The sequence below is a fragment of the Notamacropus eugenii genome, chromosome 2, assembly GCF_028372415.1.
Source record: "Notamacropus eugenii isolate mMacEug1 chromosome 2, mMacEug1.pri_v2, whole genome shotgun sequence".
NCBI classification, from domain to species: Eukaryota; Metazoa; Chordata; class Mammalia; order Diprotodontia; family Macropodidae; genus Notamacropus; species Notamacropus eugenii.
Window position 1 is genome coordinate 112209994 of NC_092873.1, and position 18859 is coordinate 112228852.

The following is an 18859-nucleotide window of genomic DNA, read 5'->3' on the forward strand; positions in this document are numbered from 1 at the left end:
GTAAACTCCTTGAGAAAAGGAATATTTCATTCTCTGAGTTTGCATCCAGAGTGTACATGTTCAATAAATGTTTGAATGGTTGTCTACATATCTGGTGTTGAACAATCTTTTTACTTTTCTCAATTAATTTTTATCTTAAACTAAATTTAGGTGCCTGAAAAATAATGCTTAAAAGTCAAAGATTAATGGAACAGGTATTAAAAGCCCCTCACCACCCCAAAATAAAGAAACCTGAAGGTGACCTCTTTCTACACCTCTATGAAGGGCTATTGTGCTGATCACACAATGCCTCTCAGTCATTTAAAATCCTTCACAATCTAGACTCAATTTACCTTTCAAGACCTATTACTCCCTTTTATGCATACCATAGTCCAGCCAAATGGATATTCTTACTTTTTCTTAAACTAGATAGTTTATCTCCCATTTTTCTGTTTTTGCAGTGCTGTAAAAGGTGGTTAGAATAAACTCCCTCTCTCCGTCTGCCTTTTGGAATCCCATGTGTCCTTCAAACTCAGTTCAAATAACCACCTTTTGTGAGAAACCCTATCTGACTACCCAGAGCTGCTAGCGCCTCAAAAAACTATCTTGTATCTGTTATTCACATATATTAACAAATACACAATATGCAAACACATATATCCTTACATATCCATATGTTGTCTGCCCTGATAAGACTGTAAGCTCTAGGAGGGAAGGACTATTTCCCTTCTTTCTTTGTATCCTTAGTGCCCAGGGCAGTGCCTGCCATATTTATTAAAATGGCTGTTTATTAATCACAATAATCTTGCTTCCATCTTTAGAGATTAAATGAGAAAATCAAATTTTATTTTAAATTTGAGTCGTGGGTTTTTATTTTTAAGATCATCGTATTAACCTAAATATCATAATCAAGCGCAAGTTCACAATCAACAAGCATTCATTAGGAGCTTATTGTGTACCAGGCACTGTGCTAAGCACCTGGGATACAAAAAAAGCAAAGACCACAGCCCCTGCCTTCCAGGAGCAAAAACTACTATCTACAGAGAAACAGGTCACCTTCAGGTTTCTTTATTTTGGGGTGGTGAGGGGGCTTTTAAAACCTGTTCCATTAACCTTTGACTCTTAAGCATTATTTTTTCAGTAAAGTCAGTCGAGTTTTTCTGGGGTGCTCAACTTCAGCTAACTTGTCTGCCCTTTGACTTCAAGAGTAAATCTCAGAGGGAGGTCCTAAGCAGTTACAGAATCATAGACTTAAGAGCTGGAAGTCAGTAATTGAGGTCTCTAACCTAACTCCTCCATTTTCCAGTTTGATAACAGAGGTTATTCAAAACCAACTCCCTCATTTTACAGATGACACTGAAGCCGGGACAGGTGAGTGACTAAGATTTTACATTAAGCATATGCATGGATGTGTGTACACACAAGCAGTCCATATTATGCACATAATACATACATATATGTACACATATAACTATATAGCATTGTACCTGGCATGTAGTAGACACTTAATAATAAAAGTTTATTGAACTAAATCGATAGATGGCACAGGTCTTTCGACCCCAAATGTAGCACTCTGTCTCCACAGCCTCTTCTCTACAGTATTAACTTGTAAGAGAAGAGTCTAGGTCCAAAGGCAATTAGTTTTCAGTGCCACGAAAGCTTGGCTGGCTGTTGGGGCCCACCGTGAGTGTCCTGAGCTCCCCCTGGGAGGAGCCGGGGAGCCCGTCTCGCACCCCACTCTTCTCCTCTGGCTTCTTTTGTAGGTCACCTTCCGTCCTCCCTTAGGAAGGCAGTATCGCGAAACTGGGGCAAGGAAGGCTCAGCGTTCCAGCCCGCAGCGACTCCCCCGGGGCCCGTCACACTGCACGGGGCGGGGTGGGAGAAACAATCCCGGCCGTCGTCACCATCCCCACCCCCTCCCCTCTCCAGAGGTCCCGAGACTTCCAGAGCCGAGCCGGGGCTGGGGAGGGGGCTCTCAGGCCCGACGTCATCGATTGTCACGTCGCCCCCGCCCCTCCAATGGCCAACCTCCCTCCACGCTGCGCGCAGACCCTCCCTCCCACCTCGCGGACGCAGCTCGGGCATGTGACGTCACCTCACCTGGCAACCGCTGAGCGGGCGGTAGTAGTAACTGGGGAGGTGGGGCGGGGGTGGGGGTTTCGGGGAGAGGGGGGAGGAAAAAAAAAACAGAGTTCTCGCGAGACTTCCCCACCTTCCTCAAGTCCCCGACCCCCTTCTCCCGGCGGCCGTGTCCCGGCTCTCAAGTCAGCGGAGCTCGAGCGCGCGCTCCTCTCCCCCGCAGTTGGAGAGGGGAGGGGTTGGCTGACGCCGGCGGCGGCGGCGGCGGCGGCAGCCTCGGGCTTGGGACCGGCTAGCTCCCCACCTACCCGCCAGAGGGGGCCGGGAGGGGGAAAGGAGCTGGCTGGGTGGGGGGAGGGACGGCAGGACGTTAGGTCGTCGCCGCCGCCGCTGCCCCGGCTCAGGGTGTGGAATAGCAGGATCCACCACCGCCACCCCGCCACCACCTCCGACACACCATCACCGCCACCCCGTCACACCGCCACTACCGCCACCACCTCCGCCGGCTGCACCGCTACTGCCACCGCCGCCGCCGGCTCCGCCACCGCCGCCGCCTCTTCCTCCTGAGATTCTTTAACTGACTGAACCGGCTGGAGGGAGGCGCGGGCGGATGGACTCGCCGCCTCGCCCCGCCTGAGCCCCCGCACGCCGCGCGCCCGCTGGGGCTGAAGCCCGGCTCCTGCCACTACCCGGAGAAGAGAAGGAGGAGCCGCCACGACCGGGCTTCTCCGCGCCGGAGCCCCCAGCATGGGTAAGGGACACCCCCTGCCCTTCGCCTCCAGCCTCTTACCCTTCCCCCCGTTCTCGGGCACGGCGCGGGGGGGAGGGGAGGACGGACACGCTTTTCTGCCCTGGCTTCTAGCGATGCTGGGGGTGGGGGGCGGGGGTGTTTGAAAGGAGAGAGTGAGTTACAGCACGCCCCCCTCCGCAGTGGGACCCCGTGGTACCGGGGAGGGAATGGGCATCCTGGCCTGGGCACTGATTGGGGATAAGAAGGCACCCTTCCTCTTCCCCCACTGACTCCTCTGGGACTGAGAAGCATTTAAACGACTCCTTGCCTTCCCCCGGTTGTGTTAGCTTCATTCAGTCTCCTGGATCTTTGGGTTCCCCACAAATGGTGCTCCCCAAATAGGAACTTCCATTGCTAGAGGTTTGGCCTCGTTTCCTTCAGTTTTTTATTATTTTCTCCCCTTCTCGGAAATCGAACCTCTTTTTTCCCTAGGCGTATCTGGAGGGGTTTAAGAATGGTTGAGCGTGGCTCACCCCTGCCCTGTCCTCCCACCACCCAAATGAAACAAACCTCGAACCCTGGGAGGATTTTCCTTTTCCCTCTCCTTCCCCCGCCCTGCACCTACACTGCTCTCCGCCCCTTTACCTCCTCCCTTCCCAGTCCACGTAGTATGGGGGAGGGCGATTAAAAAAAAAAACATAACTGGAAATCATTCCATGGTCCCTCGTTTGAGATATTTTCACTAGCAGATCTAACTATCCTTAAGAACTTACCTTTTCTCGTGGGTGTCGTGGCAGTTTGGTGAAGTCTCTGGACCCTTTCACGAAATGGCTTAAAATACCCAAAGTTTAAGGACGTAGGATTACAAAGGAATTCAGTGAAATTATATTGAAATACAGTTATCAAAACATTAAAAAAGAAATATGTCACAGGTCCCCCCAGCTTAAGAACTCTGGTTTTAGAAAGTGATTTTGGAAAATGTGTATTGACTAGTAAAATGCCCCTGGAAGTGATGGAGGTAAAGGCTTGAGGACTAAAGCGTTTATATCGATTTTTTTGAGTTGGCAGTTAATTATCAGATATTCTCTTGAGGTTCTGTTGGGGTTTGATGTGATTTAAATTTTCGACCTTTTGAGAAGAGATTTCCTGTTTGGAATTGAGCTTCCTTACTAGAGAGAAAAAGTTCTAGTTCTGATGTGTTTTTCATAATATTTTCAAGTTTGCTAGGGGCTACAGGCGTCAGGGTGCTTGGTAGGCTGGACTAGATTGCTTTTTTCTTTAAATAGTGTAAGTATTTGATGAGAAAAAAAGTTTTATAAATAAGAACATCCATAACTCACTAAAGTACTGAGAAGTTTTAAGAGGATGTTGCTTTTTTTTATTGCTATGATACAAAGTGTAACAAAATCTCAGGAATAAACTGAGTCTTCAGTTTGAATGATGTGAAGATGACACAGAGTAGCTGTTAAGTGTTCAGAAGAGATGAGTTGCTTTTTGTTTTGAAAAGGTACAAAACGCCAACAAATTACCCTTTGTACTTGATAAAGATAGTGATCCAAGCTAGTAAATTTTGGAGATAATGAGTGATTTTGTAAGAGCTAAGAATAAAAAGTAGTTCTGTTTTGGCTTCCTGGCCACCCACCTCCTTTTTTTGGAAGATGTTTTAAGCAAAGCAATTACTGACTTTCTTTGCATAACTGATTAGAAGTTTTCTTTTCTTATTTTCATGTTAATATTTGGCTTGTCCTTTTTGAGTTGGAAATATTAGTGACTTTAAATATTAAACAAATATTTAGGTCAGGCACTTACAATTTTTATTCTGAATGCAAATTTTTCAAAAATATAGTCTATATTCCCTCGATTTCTTAAATAGAATCCACTGAAAGTGGTTTGAATTTTTAAAGATGACTTAGGGTCTGTTATAATATGGTGGTGATCGTAGGACATTAGTTTGTAGGGCAGATAGTTGACTCTTATTCTTTAGACTCTTCTCTTTTGTTTTTGAATAGTTTTGCTATCCCTTCTCTTGCTTGTAGGCTGTCCTTTGGTGCTGTCACTGTTGCTGATTGTAGAACTCCACCCCCTATTCTTATTTTGTTTTTGGCTTGGAAATCATATAACTGCAAGTCTTTATTCAAATAATTTGTCAAGTAAGAGTAAATAGGTTTTGAGTGAGGGCTTGAAGCAGGGCTTTAATGTGAGAATAAACCTTATTTAGCGCATGGAATTTATGAAAAAATGTTTTCATCATTTAGAGACTTTTTCTACTTAGTTTCACATTCTTGATCCTATTCTGGATTGGTGAGATTGAAGGAGAGCTAATAGATGAGTTGATACTGTATCATGAATTTGACTGTTGTATCAAAAAAAAATATTTTGAAGTTATAATAGTACTTACCAAGTTAAAAGGTTTTGTTCAAGCTGAATTTTGGCCAGTTTACACAGAAATGTACAGCTATTAGTTTTATGTTCCTATATGAAATTTGGTTAAACTTCCCAAATGAAATAAATAACTTATATTTAAAGTACTATTTGCCTTTTAACAATATGTATGTGAACTTGGACAAATCTAACCTCCCTGGATTTTTTTTTTTCTAAATATGGGGTTTGGATCAGATGACCTCTGAGATCCCTTTCAGTTTAACAGCTAGATAAAATTGTCTTTGACTTAACTTAAAAAACTTTAAATTTTCTTCATCTGTTTTATAACTTAAATGCAAGAATTTTAAATTCTTCTTATGCTAAAGTTGTTAGGGACATTTTACTGCTTGATGTCAAATACTAGGTACTTTCTTCCTTATTTTCCCCAAAGTTTTCTGTTTCAATTCTTATCTATCAGTGGAAAAAAAAAGAATGACTCCTGATAGTAGAATATTGGTTGTTGGTTTGATGTGATTTTATAATAATAAAAAAGTTAATTTTCTGAAATTAATTGGGAAATAAGGTAACAGTTGTGTTCAGTGCATTTTAGTTATTTTGCTGATAAGCAAAAATGACAGGACAGAAAAGTTTGCAGAAAAGAATACTAGAAAAAATAGGAATTTTAGTTTTCAACTTGCTACCAAATATAAGGTTTTGGAATAAATTAATGAAAAATACTTTATGTAATGGGTACCGCCATCTTTCCACTACCTTTATTTATTTTACATTTACTTATTCTTTTATCGTCTTCAATGTATACATATTCTCCTTTTCTGGAAAGTAGGAGGAGTCCTTTTTTGAGAAGAGGGACTCTGATTTTGTTTTTGTACAAGTTTTGAAGCATGTAGAAAGGCAACTGCAGCAGTTACAGCTCCTTGAACTGCACATAGTACTTTTAATAAATGCTTTTTGAATAAGAAGCAGTAAGGAAATAGTATTTTTGTAGTTATATAAAATTTTAAATAGTTTTACACTACACTCTGATCTAAATTACTGTCATTTGAATGGATTAGACTGAAGTTTACCTTGCCTGTTTATGAAAAAAAGAGTTTAGTAAACAAATTAACACCATGTTGAACTGAATATATACAACTCTGGATTGAAGATGACCTTTTCACAGAATGAACATTTTTATAATTGTAAAAAATATTCTTTAGCATCTAAATATTTTTTATCAGTATTAAGTTCCAAAGTGCAAGCATTTTCATAGTTGGAGGAATCATAGTGTTTCTGATAGACAAAATAAAACTAGCATGGAAGAAAGAGATTATTGTGGAGTATCTCACTCTATGAGTTTATGATCTCCCATGAGTCATTTGATCTCTATATTTAGCCTTAGCTTCTCTTCTGAACTTTAGTCTCACATTTCCAACTGGGTTTTGGACATCTCCAACTGATTGACCTGTAGACATCTCAAACTTAAAGTATCCCAACATTGTCTTTGCCTTTGAATTCTTCCATTTCCCAACTTTCCTATTACTGTGGAGGGCACTACCATCTTCTCAGTCACCCTGGTGTCATTTCTGTCCTTGGTGTTATTCTTAACTCCTCTTTTGAGTGCCCTCCATATATCCAGTTTCTTGTCAGGTCCTATTGTTTCTATCTGCATAACATCTCATATACATCCCCATCTCTACATTTTCAAAGCCACTATCTTAGTGCAGGCTCTCATCACCTCATACCTTAATTGTTCCAAAGTCTTTCTAGTAGTCCTTCCTGTTTGAAGTCTCTTGAGAGTCCAGTCTGTCAAAAGTGATTTTCTTGGAGTACAGGTTGGACCTTGTCAAACCACCTTCCTTCCTTAGTGAATTCCTATGGCATTCCTTTGCCTCCAGGATTAAATATAAATTTCTGTGTTTAGCATTTAAAGCCATTCAGTCAGTCATTAAACCTTTGTTAAACTATCCTGCCAAGCACTGTGCTCTAGATACCTAGAAGGGTGAAAGTTGGTTCTTGAGGAGCTGTACTCTGTTGGGGGTGGGAGGAGGCAAGAGACAATATATAAATATCTGTAAAAACAAACTACATCCAAGATAGCTTGGAAATAATAGAGAAAACACACTGTAGAATTAAGAGGAGTCAGGAAAGGCTAACTATAGAATGTGGAATTTTATCTGGAACTTGAAGGAAGCCAGGAGGTAGAGATGAGGAGGACAGCCAGTGAAAATACCCAGAGTTTGAGATGGAATTCTTGTTTGAAGAACAAGGAAGCCCAGTGTACCTGGTGGGTTATAAGATGTTGGAAAGTGCGGGTAGGTTATGAAGAGCTTTGAATGCCAAATAGAGGATTTTATGTATTCTTTTGGAGGTGATAGGGAGCCCCTGGAATTTTTTGAGGGGGATAGGAAGTTGACATGATAAGACCTGGGCTCTGGGAGGATTGCTTTGACAACTGAGTGGAAAATGAATTAGAGTGGGGAGAAACTTTGTCAGGCAGATCAACTGGGTAGGCTGTTGTAGTGATCCAGGTGTGAGATGATGAGGGCCACCTGCAGCAGGGTGGAGGCAGTGTCAGAAGGGAGAGAGGAAAGTGGGATTGTATTTAGAGCAGTGAAGGTAAAAGTGTGACAGGCATTGGTAATAGATTGGATATGGGGTTGTGTGAAGGAGGATGAAGAGTCAAGAATTACACCTTGTTTGCAATTCTGGGTGACAGGAAGGATACTGGTGCCCTTGACAGCAGTAGGTAAGATTGGGGGAGAATATGGAAGGAAAGATAGCTCAGGCCACAGAGAGAGCTAGAAGGATGAGGATTGAGATTAAGGCCATTAAATTCAGCAATTAAGAAATCGTTAGTAACTTCTGAGAGAGCAATTTCAATTATATAATGAGGTTGGACGCCAGTTGAGAAGAGAGGGGAGGAGAGGAAGTGGAGGCACCTATGGACTTCTCAAGAATGTTAGCCACAAAAGGCAGGAGAGATAAGGAACTACCATTTAGTGTGGCTGGCTGGATAAAGTGAGGATTTTTTGAAGATGGTGGGGACATGGGCATATTTGTAGGCAGTAGGAAAGCAGTCAGTAGACCAGAGAGATTGAAGATAAATGAGAGAGTGGGGATGGTAGGGGAGGCAATCTGTTGGAGGAAACAAGATCACTTGTGCATGTTAGAGGGATTAACTTTGACTAGGAGGTGGGCAACTTCTATATGTGAAATGTGTGGAGGAAGAGATAGTGTTAGAGGCATCTGGGTGATAATGAGAGGAGGAAGAGGGGAGAAGACAGCTGTCAGAGAAAGACCTCAATTTTTTCAGTAAAATATGTTAAACAATGTTCTGGCAGTCAAGGAGAGTTGGAGGAGTGATGAAAAGATTTGGAAGAACTATTGTATCTTACAGTGACACCAGACTTGTTGCTGACCCTCGAACATATAACAATTCCTTGGTTTCCTTCAAGTCTCTCTTCAGATTCCACCTTCTGCAGGAGACTTTTCCTGGTCTTTTAGTTCAGAACACATACCTGTATCCTGTTAAACTCCTCCTCATGTCCCTCATAAGTTCATCATTTGAGAGTGTCTGCCAAATGTGGATGACTTTTTTTTTTTGGATATTGTAAAAATACTAGTGAAGCATGAAGGCTGTCATTTGGATGGATAGCTCTAGTGACCTTTCTATCCTCTTTTTTGGTCATAACATTTTTTTGATGACATTATTTACAGTTCTTCACATTTCCTGGTTTGTAATGTGTTGCTATCTTCTGATGCCCACCAATGCCCTTTTCCATTGTTCCTCAGCTTTCATTCTCTGGGTCTTGTAGTTGACTGTGACTTGCAGCCATATAATGACCTTTGGAAAATAATAGTATTTAAAAGATATGACCTCTGTTTCAGGGAGAGTTTGAGGTTATCAAAAGAACTTTAAAATTTTTGAAAGTCAGTGCTGTCCATTCTCCTCTTCAGTTCTGGGCCCCATTGTCCATTTGTGTTGTCTGTCAAAAATATATCCTGTTGCCTAAGAAATAGGGGCCAGAAGATGATAAGATCTGTCATGAGGGTAGGTCTAGGCCACTCCGGTTCATTGGTAGCACAAGTTTTGAAAAAGCTTTGAACTTTTAGAAATCTTGTAGGTTGGAGGGAAAAGCAGATTGAAATCTAGATAGATATGATTAAGGTTTTTGAGTGTCTGGCATCATTTTTCTCACTGAAAAAGGTAGGATCATTTGATAGATATTTGTAAAACTATAACAGATTTGAAACAGAAGTTTGTATCCTCAGAACAGCGGGGGAGGCTGGTTAAGGAAGTTTTTGTGAGGAGAGTTGTATACATAGTCTTTCTTTTCTTTTTAAACATTTTTTTCTTTTTCGTTATGAATTTAAACTGTTTTTAATTAATATACAAGAAAACAACAAGAGAGTTATACATGAAATTGAACTTTACTCTTTACTCTTTGTATTTTTAAATATTTCTTTGATATGCTTTTTGTTTTTTTTCTTTTTGCATCACCATTATTCAACTTCCACAAATCCTCCCCTCACCTGTGTGAGGTAAGTATAGTGAAGTGAAGCAAATTTGCTCATTCATTATCTGTGTTGTGGAGTCATAATTGGCCATTGCATTGATCAGAAGTCCAAGTCCTTAAAAATTGTTTTCTTTTTTGTTATTTATATGTCCAGCACTTTAGCACGATGTCTTGCAGTAGTAGGTGCTTAATAAATGTTTGTTGAATGACTTTTATTATGCGTAATAAGGCAGTTATATTTTAAAATTCTTTCTATTTTCTTGTCTCACTCTCTTATTCACAACCCTACTTTATGTTTGGCCCCTATGCTTTTAGTATTAAGAAGTAAAACAAACTTTGTAAGCATTAACAAGCACCAGTAATGTATAGTTTATTATAAATCTTTCTCTATAAAGGTTCCATAAGAAACCAGAGAGTACTTTTTTGTGTAGTTGCAAGTTTTTTTTTTAATTACTAGATTTAATAAAGAACTTTTCCATACATGAAGCAAAACATACAAAACAATTAGGATTCTAAATGAAACCATGAGCACTACTTCATACCACTTGCTTTAAGTATATAATTCTATAGTTTCATTTTAAAACAGTTTTGCTAGTTATGCTGCTATGTGAACTTTCCATCTATCTCCTTATGTGAATTTAAAATGTCACAATGTCCCTTTAAGGCATCATTATTGCTAACCCCCCTCTCACTAACTTCCCCATTAAAAACGAAAAGATGGGGGAGAGGTATGAGGACTTTGTAACACAAACAAAATTAACCCATACTTTGGCTGTGTCAAAAAATGTATGATCCTTTCCTCATCTTGAGTCCACCCCTTCTGTTTGGAGGAGGGCTACTACATCTCTGGAGTATTTCCAGGTCTTCTGGAGACTTGGTTGTTCACCTGTATTCATTAGTTTCATTTCTTGAATTTTTTTTGTGTTTATTTAGTATTTGATTTTTTTCTCAGTCAGATGTGAAAACAATTTTTAACATTTGTTTTTAAAACTTTGAGTTCCAAACTTTCTCCCTTCCTCTATTCCTTACCCCGCATCATTGAGAAGGCAAGCCACTCCATATAGGTTATATATGTGTGGTCATACAAAACATAGCCATAATAGACATGCTGTGAAAGAAAACAGACCAAAAAACTCAGGAAAAATAAAGTGAAAAAAGTTACTTCAATCTGTGTTCAGACATCATCAGTTCTTTCTCTGGGAATAGATAGCATTTTTCATCCTAAGGTTTTCGGCATTATCATGGATTGTTGTATTGCTGAAAATAGCTGAAAATAAATAGCTGAAAAAAGTCATTCACAGCTGATCATCTTAGAATACTGCCGTTACTTTGTACACAGTACATTTCAGTTTGCATCAGCCTATTTTTATGAGAGCATGCTGCATATCATTTCTTACATCTCAGTGGTATTTCATCATAATTACATACCAAAACTTATTCGGTCTTTACTCAGTTAATGTGCATCCCCTCAATTTCTAATGCTTTACTCTCAGAAAAGAACTGCTGTAAATATTTTTGTAAGTTTGTTCCTTTTCCTTTTTTACTTTATTTTATTTTATTTTTTATTTATCTCTTTGGGGATACAAACCTAGTAGCGGTACTGCTATGTCAAAGGGTATGCATGGTTTTATAGCCTTTCAGGCACAGTTTCAAATTGCTCTACAGAATGGTTTAATCAATTCACAACTCAGCAGTATATTAATGTCTCATTTTTCCCACATCCCCTCAACATTTGTCATTTACCTTTTCTGTCCTATTATCTAATCTAATAGGTATGAAGTAAGACCTCAGAATTGTTCTAACTTGGATTTTTCCAGTCAGTAGTGAGTTAGAATATTTTTTTCATATGGCTATAGATAGCTTTAATTACTTCATCTGAAAACTGAGTATATCTTTTGATCATTTATCAATTGGGGAATGGCTCTTATTTTTTTGTTAGAGAATGAGGCCTTTATCAGAGAAACTTACTTAAAATTTTTTTCACATTTACTGTTGCTAACTGTATTTCCCTCCATCTTATTCCCTCTACCCCCATTTATTCTGTTTCCTATCTCCTTTCACCCTGTACCTCCTCAAAAGTGTTTTGCTTTTAATTATCCCTTCCCCCAATCTGCCCTCCCTTCTATCATCCCCTCCCCCTTATTCCCTTCCCCTTCTATTTTCCTGTAGGGTAAGATAGATTTCTGTACCCCATTGCCTGTGTATCTTATTTCCCTGTTTCATGTAAAAAGAATTTTTTAACATTCTCTACCTTCCTCCCTCCCCACCTACCCACATTGAGAAGGCAAACAATTTGGCATAGGTTATACATATGTAGTCATCAAGACACTTCCGTAACAGTCATGTTCTGAAAGACGCAACTATATTTCCCTCTATCTTATTCTGACACCCCCCCTCTTCCCCCACCTAGTTATTAGTTTCAAAGTCGTTTCTCTTTATATAATTATTATGCTGGTTTAAATTCTTCTGATTTCTGTTCATTTCACTCTGTATCAGTTCATACTACCCAGGATTCTATGAAATCATCTCTCAGCATTTCCTATGATGGAATAATATTCCATTTCATTCATATATCTCTATTTGTTCAACCATTTCCCAGTTGTCTAAAAGGCCATTTAAAACACCTTACGTTCCAGTTCTTTGATGTGTAATCCCTACTTCAGGCTCAGGAAATAGGTTTTTCTTGCGGCTCTTCCTTCCCCAAAATTTTCTCCCTCTTAATAATCTCTTCTCTGTTCCCAGTATTTCTCATTTGATTTTGATATATATTTTTTTATAAGTTAATTTATGTTTAGTTTTCAACATCCACTTCCATAAGTTTTAAATTTTCTCCCCCTCTCTCTCCCCAAGATGGCATGCAATCTGATATAGGCATTACATATACATTCCTATTAAACATATTATCATATTAGTCATGTTGTATAGGGGAGGAACCGTGAAGAAGAAAAAAAACAAAACACAAAAGAAAACAGTCTGCTTTGCTTTGCATTCTTTCTCTGGATATGGATGGCATTTTGTGTCTAGAGTCTTTTAGTTGTTTTAGCTGAGAAGGGCTAAGTTTATCAAAGTCAGTCATCTCATACTGTGGCTGTTACTGTGTATAATGTTCTCCTGGTTCTGCTTACTTCATTCAGCTTCAGTTCATATGTCTTTCCAGGTTTTTCTGAAGTTCTCATATTCATCATTTGTTGTGTAGCACAATAGTATTCCATTGTATATGTTGCTCTCCAGAATGGTTGGATCAGTTCACAACTCTACTGTGTGAAGGAAGCATGAAACCCGCCCCTCCCTTACTCAAATTGACTGCTCAGAGGCATCTTAAAGTAAATACAGAAAATCTCCTTTATTCCCTTCTCGTGAGAAATGGGAGGTCCCTTCAGTAAAGCTGAAGTCAGAAGGCGCCTTCCAAAAGCAGAATAGCAATTTATATAGACCCTGACTCAGAAATCCCCCTTCTACCACTTAGCATTATTCTCATTGTCTGAGAAGCAAGGTCTTACATTCTAGGTGCGAAATCTATCTAATTCCTTTTGAAATCCGGTTCAAATTTCCCACTCCTCATTTCCCCCGCAAATTCACGTCATTATATTTAAATTAGGCATTGAAAATATATGCAAATTGGGCATTGAGTACTCATGCAAACCAGGTGGACCTATGTGAGCCCCGCAGACTACAATGTGCATTTGCAGATTAGGTATTGAGGAGTTTAGTGAGTCATATCCAATCATTGGTCCTAATGCAATACATAACCCTATATGGAAATCACCTGACTGGAGGAATGGAAACCTGGGTATAAGGTCTCTTCCACTCCAGGGAGAAGACTCCATTTTCCTGAGAAGTCTTCACTAAATCTGTCCCCATTCATCTACCAACAATGAATTTAGTGTTCCCATTTTCTCACATCTCCAACATTTATCATTTTCCTGTTTTGTCGTGTTAGCCAATCTGATAGGTGTGATATAGTACCTCGGAGTTGTTTTTATTTGCATTTCTCTAATCAATAGTGATTTAGAGGATTTTTTCATTCTTCCTCTGAAAACTGCCTGTTCATATCGTTTGACCATTTATCAATGGGGGAATGACATATTCCTGTACATTTGACTCAGTTCTCTATATATTTTAGAAGTTGAGGCCTATATCACAGACGCTAGTTGCAAAAATTCTTTGCCAGTTTTCTGCTTCCCTACTAATCTTGGTTGCATTGGGTTTGTTTGTGCAAAATCGTTTCAATTTAATGTAATAAAAATAATCCATTTTGCATTTCATAATGTTCTCTATCCCTTGTTTGGTCAATAAAGTCTTCCCTTCTCTGTAGATCTGACAGGTAAACTATTCCTTACTCTCCTAGTTTGATTGTACAATTAGCCTTTATATCTAAATCATGTACTCATTTTGGCTTTATCTTGGTGTAGGGTGTAAGATGTCTGCTGTCTGTACCAAATATTATTTATAGGGCTGGAAAAAAATAATAACAAAAGTCTTCTGGAAGAACAAAAGGTCCAGAATATGAAGGGAATTAATGAAAAGAAATGCTAGGGAAAATGGCCTAGCCATATGAGATCTTAAATTGTATTATAAAGCAGCAATCATCAAAACTACGTGGTACTGACTACAAAATAGAGGGATAGATCAGTGGAATAGGTGAGGTACACATGACACAGTGGTAAATGACTATAGTAATCTATTATTTGTTGAACCCAAAGACCCCAGCTTCTGGGTTAAGAACTCACTATTTGACAAAACTGCTGGGAAAACTGGAAAATAATATGGCAGAAACTGGACATAAATCAACTAGTTTGATATATTTCTAAATCAAAGCTTTGTGTTTTTCGGTTTAGTCCCCTTTGTCCATTTATATAAGTGCTTCTCATGTACCCTAATTATGAGAAAAATTAAGCCTCACTCCCTCCTCCTTTCTTTTTAACCTAACTTGTTCTTATCTGTCTTCAAACTCTAAGACCAGAACCAGTCTACCTCCAGAATCTTTTTTTTTCCTCCTTAACTTAACTTAACTCCAATGTCCTTTGAACACAAGGTTCTAGGGGCTACTTAAAAATTTCCCCCAAGTCCGTCCCCTCCCCTCCCCCCCCAGATGTTAGCACTGCATCATACAGTAGTTCCTTTCAGTTGTTACAACAAATTTACCTTTCTAGATTTCTGTGAATTCATGTGTTTGTATTCCAGACTTCCTCCTCAGCTCTGGTTTTTCCATCAAAAATTCTTAAAAATCTTTTGTTGAATTAAATGTCCATTTATTCCCACACAGGATCATACTGAGTTTTGCAGGGTAGCTTATTTTTGCTTATAAGCCCATCTCTTTTGCTTTTCTACATACTGTATTTATTCTAAGATCTCTTGTTGGAGTTGAAGCTGCCAAGTCTTGTGTGATCCTGATTGTAATTCTTTGGTACTTGAACTGCTTAGTTCTGGATTCTTGTAATATTTTCTCTTTGACATGGGAGTTCTGAATTTTACTGACATTCCTGGGAGTTTTCATTTGGGGATTTATTTCATGAGGTGACCTTTGTAATTCTTTCTTTCTTTACTCTGCCTTCTGGTCCTAATTAATCTGGGCAGTTTTCATTTATGATTTCTTGTATTCTAATAGTCAAACTTCTTAATATCAGTGTTTTCAGAGTGCCCATAATTTTTTATTATCTCTTCTTAACCAGTTTGCTAAGGCGGTTGTTTTTGTTACCATATTATCTTTTTCTGGTTTTTCAATCTGTTCATTTTGTTCTAATAGTTCTTACTGTCTCATGGAATCATTGATTTCTGTTTGGTCTATTCTTGTTTTTAAGGACTCCCCTTTTTGGGTAAGGTTTGCTATTTTGTCTTCCAAGATATTTGTTCTACTTTAAATTCTTTCCTCTAGGGCTTTTATTTCATTTTTTTATCTTTTCATTTCTTTTAGGAATTCACATAGTATGTTTTTTCCTTTGAATCTGTGTTTACAGTTGTTAAAGAGTTGCTTGCTTCTTCTGGAGGATCTCTAGATATGATAGTATTTGATGTTTTCATCTTTAATTTATTCATCTCTCCAGGTTTAGTTCCTGAATTGGGGTTTTGTGCTAGTATATGCCTTCATGAGTTTCTGGGTGCATTGGTTGACCATGGAGGATAACCATCATATTGGTGCTTGCATTGTCCTCCACATCCTGAGATTAGGCTTCTTTACATATTTGAAGTTCAGAGCTGGAGCTTCAGAGCCCTCCCTGGCATCTCAGGGCATGTCAGAAACCTTAGAGCACCTGGGCCAGGGATGTCCTGGTATGAGGCTGTGGGTGCTACCTCAGCGCTGTAGCACTTCCAAGCTCTCCATCATATAGCTTTTGCAGTGGAAAAAATGCTCCTGATGCTTTGCTTTTGCAGGCTGCAGTCTACTTTTACTGCTTGGTTAGACTAAAACATATAGATCCTTGGTTTGTTTCCAGGCCCCTCTTTTCTATTGCCTGGCCAACTTTTTGTGCATTTCTTGGGGGGAATAATCACTGACTTACAGTTTCTTACTGGATTTCAGTGTGATGAGAACTTCAAGGTTTGTAGGAGTAGATATGCAGGAGCTAGGTGGTCTGCCTTGAGTCTCAAAATCCAGACAGCCAATTCTAGATGCTAACTTGTTGGAAATGTTATTGAAGGAATTTTTGTCCAGAAGTGAGTTGGCTTAGATGACATCTTCCAGCCATGAGACTATGTACTATTCAAAAGGAATCACCCTCATAAAAGTTCTTTTCTGTGGTGTCACAGGAATTCTTATTCCTGAGTTTGGTTTACTCAAGGAGTCAGTTTGGTCATTTTTCTGAGACTAGAGGAAATCATGTAACTATTGCAAGACTTGATCAAGTTGGTATTTATCTCATAGCTTTACTTTAATGAGGTGTCTGTAAGTCTTTATTTTTCAAGAAAGGCTTCCCTTCACTCCTTCCCTCCGAACAGCTTCTTTGTCTAAAACCTCCCTCTCCTGGCCAATCTAGTTGCAATTTGTTAATGGAAGCTCCTAATTTGTCTTCTGTAGGAGTGGTCAAGTCCTTATTAGCTTCATTTGCTGACTTAGGTGATTGTATTGCTGATTGTATGTGGTAAGGCCACAGGTTGTCATCAATGGAGAAATTTTGAGGACCTAGTGAACACTCTAGAATATATAAAAAAAGAATAGAATACAACACAAATTCTCATTGAAATTATGTTGTTATGGAAATAAAACATCCAGTTGTCAGCTGATAGACCTGTGATCTTATTAATTTGAGTAATCTGTGAAGCAGATAACAACTTATTTATACCTATCCTTTTTATGCATCTCTTGCCCCCTGTCCTTCCATGAGTTCGTGGGAGTTTCTGCTTATGTTATGTACCTCCCTCACTTTTTTTAACATTGTGAAAATACCAGTGGAGCATATGATGGCTGTCTCTAAATTGTCTTTATTCTTACCATGTGACCAGCTTTTTTTATTCATTTTTCCTTTTCTATTCTTTATACCATTTATCCTTTATAATTCTTTATTAGTAATGTGTTGCAGCCTACTCTTGATTATTAGGGACCTCTCTTTTGTTCTTAGGGTGATCTTCAACTTTAGTTCTTCATAGACCATAGTATTTCAGATTTCCCATTATACCAAATTACAAAAATAATGTTGGTATTGAAAATATGGGCCTTTGTTTCAGAGAGAAGCTTGGGGCTGAGACATTTGCTATTTTCTCAAAGGAATCTAGCTTGCTCTCTTCTTCCTGTAGGACAGACCTCCACAACTTGTCTGTACATAGGGGCCAGAATTTAAATAGGCTAAACTTCTTTGGGCTGCAGATATGTGTTTAGCGGCTCACTTTCCAAGTAAAAGTATAATTAATGATTAAACTATTTCTGCAAATAAACCATATTAAGAAAGGGAAATTTCAATTAATATCAATTAAATACACTATTTCTTAAGATTTTTATTCATCATGAAATTGCTCCTTTCAGACTGTAGATAGATGAATGATGATGATTGGTTGCCATGGGTCCTGTGATAAATAAGAGAGAGTGTACAGTGAGAACCCACTTGCCAAGTTATGTGATGGGCATAATAGTGAATAGTGGAAGGCAGAGCATAGACAAAGCACTCAGTACATCTTTACTTTCTTTTATGTCCTCTATATTTTTCTCAGGCCACTGGAAATCCTTTGGTGGGTCGCAAGCAGCCTGCGGGTGGTCTGTTTCTGCTGTAGGAGGTGACCTAACTCATTTCCTGTTGTCTGCACAGTCAGTCAATCAAAAGTGCTTATGAGGCACTGGGGATGTAGAAATACAATTAACAGAATGGCTCCCACTGCATGCGGTTTACATTGTAATTGGAGACAACAAGAATATGCACACGTTCATATATCCAGAATACATATAAGTAGAACAAATACAAAGTACTTAAGTACTATCCATGGTAGTTAGAGAAGGGAGTTGCATTAGCAGTTGAAGACTTCAGGAAAGGCTTTATGTCAAATGTGGTACTTGAGCTGCACTTTGAAGGAGAAGAATTTTTATCATATCCATAGCAGGCATTTATATGGCACTTTACCTATCTCTTTTGATCCTTGCAATAAGGATCAAGTAGGTAGGTCCTATTACTCTACTCACTTTACAGATTAGGAAATATTCACATGGATGTTAGGGGACTTGTTTAGGACATGTAAGGCAGGATTTAAACTCTGGACTTCCAAACTACAAGTTCAGTATTGTACGCACTTTACCATCTAGCTAGCTCCCTCTTCTGTGAGGTGAGATGAGGTGAGGAGAGAGTGCAATCTAGGCAGGGGGGACAGCCAGAATAAAGGCGTAGAGATGGAATATCAAGTGTCATGTGTGAAGAACAGAGAAAAAGCCAGTTTAGAATTGACTTGAAGAAAGAATAATTGTACATTACTGTACAATGAAGCTGGAAAGATAGGTTTGGGAAAGGATGTGAAGGGCTTTAAATGCTAAACAGAAGAGTTTGTATTTGATTCTAGAGGCCCCTGAGGTTACTTATAGATGTGTTACACTGAACTTCATGTATAATAATTAAACAGGATGCATTCACAGAGTTACAATCCAGATATTTTTAGAGTTAGAGTGGATCTCAGCAACCAAGGAATCCCTAGTTACTTGTAAACCTGACAAGTTGTCCTCTGGTCCTTTATCAAAGACCTCCAATGAGGAGGAATCCATTTCTTCTGAAATAGCTCA

At 39.2% G+C, this 18859-nt stretch overlaps 1 protein-coding gene across 6 annotated transcripts in view; it reads left to right on the forward strand.

Annotated features, from left to right (window-relative positions):
* The first annotated feature begins 2167 nt into the window (after positions 1-2167).
* Positions 2168-18859, forward strand: part of CD2AP (CD2 associated protein) — a 186928-nt gene continuing 170236 nt past the window's right edge. For all 6 annotated transcript variants that reach the window (XM_072642382.1, XM_072642383.1, XM_072642384.1 and 3 more), the window contains exon 1: positions 2168-2809. In XM_072642382.1, coding sequence (XP_072498483.1) covers positions 2806-2809 — 4 coding nt within the window. In that variant the 5' untranslated portion in view covers positions 2168-2805. The remainder of the gene's footprint in view (positions 2810-18859) is intronic.